The sequence below is a fragment of the Pristiophorus japonicus genome, chromosome 6, assembly GCF_044704955.1.
Source record: "Pristiophorus japonicus isolate sPriJap1 chromosome 6, sPriJap1.hap1, whole genome shotgun sequence".
In the NCBI taxonomy this organism is placed as follows: Eukaryota; Metazoa; Chordata; class Chondrichthyes; family Pristiophoridae; genus Pristiophorus; species Pristiophorus japonicus.
The window spans coordinates 822,038-830,751 of NC_091982.1; the positions used below are offsets into that span (position 1 = coordinate 822,038).

Consider the following 8,714-nt stretch of genomic DNA (forward strand, 5'->3'; position numbering starts at 1 on the left):
AAATTTGTGGCCATACTCTAGGTGTTAATGCATAATTATAATTGTACATGAGCTGCATAATTGGGTTAAAACACTGGTTAGGTGTCTCTTGTATTTTCTCATTAAGCATGTATGTATACTTCTGTCCTGACTTGTTCAATACCTAGCCATTTAGTTTTTTTTTTTGGGGGGGGGGGAAGTTACGTGCCATGATATTGTACAAATGATTTTTTTAATTCCATTCTATTTCATTTAACATGGGATGCACAACCTTTTGTCATTGTAGATGTGAGCAAAGTTGAGCCTTTCTGTAAAACAGCAGTCAGGCAGGTCTTGGACTCCAAGGCCCCAACTTCAATGTAAATGTTTAGATTTACTGAGGTTGAAACAGATGCTTGTTCAGCTGTTGAATCCTCGGAGGGGAACTGTTAATGCATGACTCGGCTCTTGCATTAATGAGGTTTGTTTAGCCATTGAGCAGATAAATTGCACTAAACTTGCATTTTAAAAAAAAAAGGCTTTAGGTCACACAAAGTAAGCTTTAAGGTCACGCAGTGAATCTTGGAATCATGCTAAGCTGTGCTTTTTAACGGAAGGTTTTGCAAAGCTTTATTTGCAAATTAGTTGACTCTTCTTTGTGTTCTAGATTAAAATCATTTTCAAGGACACCTTCCAAGAAGCTGTACATAAATACAATGCAACGGAGTCCCCTGTGGATTACATCCAGCAAAATGTAAGTAACATAGGAACAACTGACCTTGTTGATCAACAGCTGAACTAGCTGGTAAGTTCATATGATTGAAAGCAGACTCACTTCTGCATTGTATGTGATCTTGCAGTGAAATCCAGCTTTCCTTTTTCTACCTTTCCCTTTTTCCTCACCCCCAAAAGATGTGTTCAACAGTAAACCTCTAATGCTTTATAGATCATTGGGAATACTTGGTTTTCCAGAGGAAGATGATTAATCTAATGCAAATAAGTTTCAGATTAGTTTCACCTAGAAGGTTGCTAATCATACTGCATAAAGAAAAGTAGGACCTTCAGCTACAGAAGGCAGTGTTCACCCTTCCATCTTGATAGTGTAATGAGAAATCTAGAACAAAGCCTATTCAGACTATTGAAACAGCAACATTCATTCATATAGCACCTTTAACCTAGTAAAACATCCCAAGGTGCTTCTTGGGTGTTGTCCCTTCCAGTGTGCAGCTCCTGTTATAGCCTCCAGTTCTACTCAAAAGGCAACAATTGGCTTGGCAGATTTCATATTTTGTGACCAGGTACTGTAGTTTAGTGATGAAAGTACTAAAACAATCTTGTTCCCTCTGAGCTTGTCTCTGAACCCACTTCCTGCTCTCCATTCATACCAAACTGCTTCACTACCCTTCCTGAACCTCATACTTGTTGACCTTGAAAATGGTTCCTTCTGCTCGGGCACTGTTTCCTCCCCACCTCCTGCTCCATTTCAAAATAGCTCTTGCCCCTCAAAACAAACACTCCAGCAAACTACCCTCCAATCTCCAACCTCCCTTTCCTCAAGTTTTTGAATATGCATTCTGTAGTTGCTTCCCAAATCCATGTCTACCTTTTCTGCAACTCCATGTTTGAATCTCTGATCAGAAATAGCCCTAATCAGTGACTGATGGTGTGACCAGGGATGCATTATCCCTCCTTGTCGTCCTCAACCTCTGCAGCCTTTGATCAGTTGAGCCACAGCATCATTTTCCAACACCTCTCCTGGATTCCAGATCATTGTGATTACCCTAGTTTGAGTTCACTCTTCCAATTGTAACCAGAGAATTTCCAGCAATCACTTCTCTCTCCCACCCCTTCTATCCTTTGCACCCTGCTTTATCTCTCCACCTGTCGACTTCTCCGGTCATTGTCATGACTCCTTGTCTTAACATCTAGTCTTGGATGAACTTACAGTTCATCCAGTTAAACATTTGGGAAGACCAAAACACTCATCAATCCCTGATGCACACTACCTTGTTGATTCCATCCCCCCTCTCTAGCCAGTGTCTCTGGTTGAACTCGACTCTTCTATTTAACCCTGAGCTGAGCTAGTTGTGATAGCACACTCGCCTGAGTCAAGGTCGTGGGTTCAAGCCACACTCTAGGTCTGGGCACTTAACCTAAGCTGGCACTTTAGTGCTGCGCTGTTGAAGGTGCTGTCTGGTCTCTTCGGTGCATGTAAAAGATTCCATGGTTCTTGTTCAGAACTTGAATTCTCGTTGGTGTCATGCCAATAGTTATCACGCAACCAAAATTTCAAACTAATTTAATTGGTACTTATTTCATTGTTGTTTGTAGGATCTCACTGTCTGCAAATTGGCTGCTTTGTTTCCTCCATTACAAGTGATTGCACTTCAAAAATATAATTAATTGGCTGTAAAATGCTGAGCTCAGTGCTATAACCTCACCATCATAAAAGGGTACCTATATCCACTTTCATAGCGCCCCTTCCCTGGCTCATCTGCTGAAATCGTTGTCCATGCCTTTACCTCTCGTCTCAACTATTCCAGTGCTCTCCTGGCTGGCCTGTCATCCTCCATGTTCTGTAAACTTCAGCTTATCCAGAGCTCTACTGCCCATCACTTCTGATTTGCTGACTGAAGTCAGCTTCTGGTTTCACATTTCCAGTTTAAAAATTCTCACCCTTGTTTAAATTCCTAAAGTGGCTTTGCTCTTCCACTTCCATATGCTGTAATTTCCTCCCCTCCCTTAATTCTCCATTCCCCTGACCTCTTGTGCAACACCTCCCTATCATTGGTGGCCATGCCTTCAGTTGTTTAGTTGTTCACACACTGAAATTCCTACCATAAACTCCTCTCTGACTAAACATTTGGTCACCCCTTGACTGGCCACTTTAGTCTGATTTATATCCCAGTGAAGCACATTGATCCAAGTTAATGGTGCTATATTGTTAGAGATCTCAATTTCCAATGAAATATGAACTGATAGTTTTAACTTTTTAATCTTGGCAGAGAGTAACAAGCTGCTGGCTGATTGCCAGTTTCTTTGTCTTACTGAGACACATGGTCAAAATGACTATTTTATACCTGGATCAATTTACAGAAAAGAACTTGCCGCCTTTGACCTTATTGGCTCACTACCCAAGGTCTGAAAATGTCAAGTTGATTGATGAGTTAATGCAACATGCTGAACTGCATGTAGCAGCCTTGACTTGGGGGTCTGAATTTTCACAGTCTGTCTAAATGAGCCTGGTTGAATACTCTATCATATATAAATGCAAATTGTTGTATTTGTGGCATATGTTCAGTAGGGTTTTTAAATTGCATATTAATGTAGATAATGGATACCTGTTTGCCAAAGTCTAAAGCATTTGAATTTGGTTCTGCAGTCATCTCTGTTCAAACTGAATTGTATTCTGTGAAGTCCAAGAAAGCAATTGTTACATGACCAATATTCTTTTCCTTGAGCTGATTTTCTATCTTCCTTCTCTTACCACCCCACCCTCAACTACTGAATTGATGTCTTTATCAAGGTACCAATTAAGACCCAGTCAACACGGTCTATAACTAAATACATCTGCTCTAAATATTGAAGTTTTGTCTGAAAGTTAAAGGACAGCTGATGCTAATTGACAATTGTAACAGCATTTTGCCTTCCGCTGCATAACCATCTTGTATCCCCAATTCGCAGCTTCCCCTTTCTGCATGCCAGCCTCAATGATTACATTAGCAAGCCTGGTTTTGTTTTCCAGGTCCTTGTCGATCAGGAACCAGGGTCAAAGCACAGACTCATTCAAAATGCCAGACTGACATTAGCCCTTATGAGTATTGCTTCCTAATGTTCTTGGACTTAATGGGCAGGACCTTAACTTTCAAGTCTACTGTGGTTGTTGGAGGTACTCCAGTCTACCTCTTGGAGTCGGTTCCAGTATGTTTCCTGCTGAACTACAGTACTTGCAGCAATTTTTATCACATTTCACCTCATTTGTTGCCTGCTATATATGTTGAACTGACTCATCGAGCAGGAGAACATCCCTTTTCAAACTGCAACTAGTACAGTTTTTTTTTTTCTCGTGGCTGTAGATCATATTGAAATTTTTGGGATAGTTGGGACAACTTGTGCAAATTAAATGATGGTGCTAGACAGCCTTACAATCGTGTAGTGCCTTGTAATAGTCCTTGCACTGAAACTTGTACCATTTTTGTTTTCTAGTTGCATTGCTGTGGTGTTCAAAACTACACTGATTGGAATGGCACTGCCTACTTCAAAATGAATGGAATCCCAGTTAGTTGCTGTAGTAATGACAGTGACTGCAAACCTGGAGATCTGAGAAACATGACTACTGCCAAAGACAAAGTCTTTAAACAGGTATGATCAGATGCTCCAGTTTCTAAGTTAATGCAAATTCATAGTTGTGACCGCCTTCATTTTATTCCTGCAAAACCAGACTCATTCATTAATCTAAGTTTTTTTTTTTTACACTATCCATTGCAAGGTTCTATGTACAAGTGGGCTCTTAGTCACTTTACTCTATTGAGACCCCCTTCACATTTGATCATATTTATAGGGGTACTAAAGGTACAAGATAAACTTAGCTATGTTTTTTTACTTTTGTTTATTTGGCCATGGTCTGGTTAAATCTAATTTACTTCAACTATCTTGACCTGCCAGGACCAGCATTTACTATATTCCTTGCCCTTTGTCTCTTCCTCCACCCCCCCGGCTTCCAAAAACCTCGTCGCCCCTTCTGAAGGTGCTGACACTTCTGTGGATGCCGTTCGCTGCCAGCAGTACTTCCAAAGTGATAGTTCTTGTCTGAACATTGTGTTGGTAAATTATTTAATCTGCAGACTCTGGTCCTTTCCATATAGTCACTGGTGAGCAGGATCATTGATTCTTCTGCTTGGACCATTCCCATTATTATACTATAACATTTATGAAGTTGCTGGATTTGATGCTTTGAAGTTGGTATTCAGCTCTTGTATACATCTTGGATACAAGTTTTGCCATCAACTTTTAGACTGGAAAGCTAGTAAAGCTTGTGGCCTTTAGGTCTAAGCTGTCTGGCAGCTAAATTGTCAATCTATACCAGCTAAGTTTAACATGATTTCATTTATTGCAGGGTTGCATTCTATTGGTCATTAACTTCATGGAGACTAATATTGGAATCATTGCTGGAATTGCTTTTGGAATTGGCTTTTTCCAGGTAGGTTTGCCCCACTTGGCTGTTAACACTAACCCAGTGTTGCCATAGACTTCAGGATATGAATGTTACAGGAATATGCTTTTACTGTTTCATGACTTAAATAATTGCCACTGCCAGTCATCTGTATAGCTCAACAACCAAAGTTTGTTCACTATTTCTAATCTTATTTATAGTTTGAGTAAGCATAGTTATTAAATTTCCCATGCTTTTAATATTTTAGTGGTTTTCTTGTAAGGTCCTTTTCAGTAGATCACTATGGGCTATGTTCACTTCTCCCACATGTTCTCTTGGATACTTTACCTTTTTATAATTTGAACTACTAGGATTTCAATCCACTTGAAACTAAATCATATAGATGGCTTTATTCCAGATGGGAGGTTTTTATAAGAATAAAATAGATTTGCCCAGAGGCAATTGACTTCATGAGCCTGTATTTATAATTAATCTTGGAGGATTCCAAACAATAACGGGACTGAGTATTTGGTCTACTGCCATGTAGGACTATTGCCTGTCATCTGCTCAGCACTGTAGCATAGTCCTGGCATGAGGCTGTGGTCACAATGGCTGTCAATGAGTTCCATCCATGGACTTTCATCCTGGGCTCTGCACTATGCCTACTAGTCCTTGTGTTGAGGCACACCTCATCAGCTGATAGTCAATGTGGATCAGCAAACACAGAGTGCCTCTTGCTGTCATCTACTCAGTGCTGCTTTCCAGATTGTCAACAGCACACAAGGCAGCTCATCTGGCTTTCAGTGAGATGTGTGCATCCTAGGATTGGGCTCTTCTCCCATCAGCGCACTCACAACTGAGACTCATCTATCGATTCGACAGGGGACTCTCCAAAATAGGTTTACAGCAGGGATGTGTGTGCTACATGTACAAAGTTTTAAACTCTGCCAGGCATTTCATTCCTTAATGCAGATTTAATGTAAGCTTAAAATTTACATGCCAATTGTCTTGCAGCACTGTTTAGTTTTCACTTGTATGGAAACTTTTATTTTATTGTTCTCTTCCATACCACCCTTGCAGTTGATTGGGATCTTGCTCGCCTGTTGTCTGTCTAGATACATCACAAACAACCAATATGAAATGGTTTAATGGACCTAGCCAGGTAATGTGTGAATTTAAAACACCTAATTTTTAAATTTCCAGCAATGGATTCTTGTTTGGATAAAACCATCCAGACTGCATTGTACAAATCTTCTTTTGATGTACCTGTAGGCTGAATGCTTCTGTGCATTTGCAATCTCTAGCATGCATGAGACTCCAGTTCTTGTTTCCATGTTCATTCACACCCAAGTACAGCATGTGTATGGTAAGGGTGCAAATGTTTAAAATTTAAAAACCAGATTCCCAAGACTGGATCAACTGGGCTTGTATTCACTGGAGTTCAGAAGAATGAGAGGGGACCTCATAGAAACATATAAAATTCTGACGGGGTTAGACAGGTTAGATGCAGGAAGAATGTTCCCAATGTTGGAAGTCCAGAACCAGAGGTCACAGTCTAAGGATAAGGGGTAAGCCATTTAGGACCGAGATGCGGAGGAACTTCTTCACCCAGAGAGTGGTGAACCTGTGGAATTCTCTACCACAGAAAGTTGTTGAGGCCAATTCACTAAATATATTCAAAAAGGAGTTAGATGAGGTCCTTACTACTAGGGGATCAAGGGGTATGGCGAGAAAGCAGGAATGGGGTACTGAAGTTGAATGTTCAGCCATGAACTCATTGAATGGTGGTGCAGGCTAGAAGGGCCGAATGGCCTACTCCTGCACCTATTTTCTATGTTTCTATGTTTAACACATGCTTCTTCACTCTTCCCCAATGTGGCTCTATGTTCATAAGGTTGGTGACCTCTTACTAGTTCATGCTGGTCATTAAACCTGTAAACAAATCACAAAGCAATTGTAAATAACTTGAAGTACAGCCTGTCCACTTCTAGTACTAATCATTACATTAGTCACTTTCCTATCTTTGCTAGCTCACTGATGAATCTCTAACTTGCTTTTTTTTTTTAGGAGACCAGTTTCAACACCAAAACCTCAGTACAGTTAAAGGAACCAAGCCAGCAAGCTCCAAGCAAAACTGATTTTGTACAATGTTTTGCATGCTTATGGTGTAATGTACCACAAAAAATAAAGTTTTTAAACTCTTCACATTTATCTTTGGAGTTTAGATATGTATAAGGCTGTACTGGTTAGTGAAAAATGTAGAATCAGTTTAAACAGCAAATTGTAGTTTCCCTTGCCATGAATTTACTACCTTGAACTTTCTTGCATTTGAGATTTTCTCTGCAGTGGATTTATGATCAATGTTGGTGCTTTTCTTTTCAAAAATGAAACCTTTTGTCATACAGCTGAAGTTTTTACATAATTTTTTTTTACAAAATTGAAGTTCTATTGAAAGGAATGGAACACAACACTTTTCTACTATGTATTGGGTATGAGCTATTTTAGGGACGACTACATTTTCTAAAGGTGAAGTAAATATTTTCCAGTATCTTGGATTATTAGCTCTTTAATCTTCCCCTACTCGTGCACACAGTACAGCCTGCTTAAATTAAGATGGTTTCAAACACATTGATGGAATCTAGTGAATGTATCTAAAGCACTAATCCAAAATAAGTGCTGCTGTATCTTGAGTGAGTGATTAGCAAAGTGGTAAATCTTGTACTACCAAATTTTTTTGGTTCTGTGTATCATCCAATGGCCTTATTTTTGGTGTTCTAAAGTGCACTATTAAAATCCAATATTAAGATTGCAATTTTAAACCAAAGTGGATTGTTTGGACTGTATAATGTAACATTTAATCAAATGAGCTTGATTGGCCTTAAATTTAAAAAAAAAAACAATTTTTAAACCACACTGTTCCCTCTGAAATTGGCAGGCAAGTTATATCATCCTTTCTCAATGCAGCTCTTGATTCACTTTTTTTTTTAAAAAGGCTGGAGAAAGTGAGCATCAGCTCCTACAGTAGAGGTGGAATGCAACAGTTCCCTCCCACCCCTCCATTCACAACACTGGATCAGTGTAGTGCCAGTTTCCTATTTATACCTCTTGCTCTGCAACCTTTCACAATTTTTAGCACTGGATGATGTGTAGAGGTGTAAGTTTCAGTGTAATGGAACACACAATAATTTTCTCTGACTTCCTCTATTGTATATGTAAGCTATCTGATTTAAAAAATAAACTAATTGTAGGAGCCAATTGTGGTTTAGTGTTTTTTTTTCCTTTTCTCCTTCTCTCTTTCCCCCCCCCCCCCCCCCCCCCCAAGGTCTCAAACTTGCTTCCAGTGGAAGTGTGTTTTTGTCATATGCTCCTCCCTCTCTCCCGGATGCTGTGCCAACATCTGCCTTTGAACTTTGATTCCCACTCCATGGCATTGGATAGGGGAAAGAGGGCAGACCCATTTTACCCTAATTAGTGTTAGAGGTCCTGGAAAAGGTTCAGACTAAGCCCTTTGTTAACATGATTGCCTTAGGGAATTGCGCATGGTTACTTTCCTGGACTGAGGAGATTTGAGTCAGGTCTTCAAAACTGGCATCTATCTTCCTGA

At 39.8% G+C, this 8,714-nt stretch overlaps 1 protein-coding gene across 1 annotated transcript in view; it reads left to right on the top strand.

Moving 5' to 3' along the window:
• Positions 1–8,365, top strand: part of LOC139265519 (tetraspanin-7-like) — a 35,397-nt gene extending 27,032 nt beyond the window's left edge. The window contains exons 4-8 of the mRNA XM_070882535.1: positions 626–712; positions 4,165–4,320; positions 5,075–5,158; positions 6,191–6,272; positions 7,178–8,365. Coding sequence (XP_070738636.1) covers positions 626–712; positions 4,165–4,320; positions 5,075–5,158; positions 6,191–6,259 — 396 coding nt within the window. The 3' untranslated portion in view covers positions 6,260–6,272; positions 7,178–8,365. The remainder of the gene's footprint in view (positions 1–625; positions 713–4,164; positions 4,321–5,074; positions 5,159–6,190; positions 6,273–7,177) is intronic.
• The last annotated feature ends 349 nt before the right edge of the window (positions 8,366–8,714 follow it).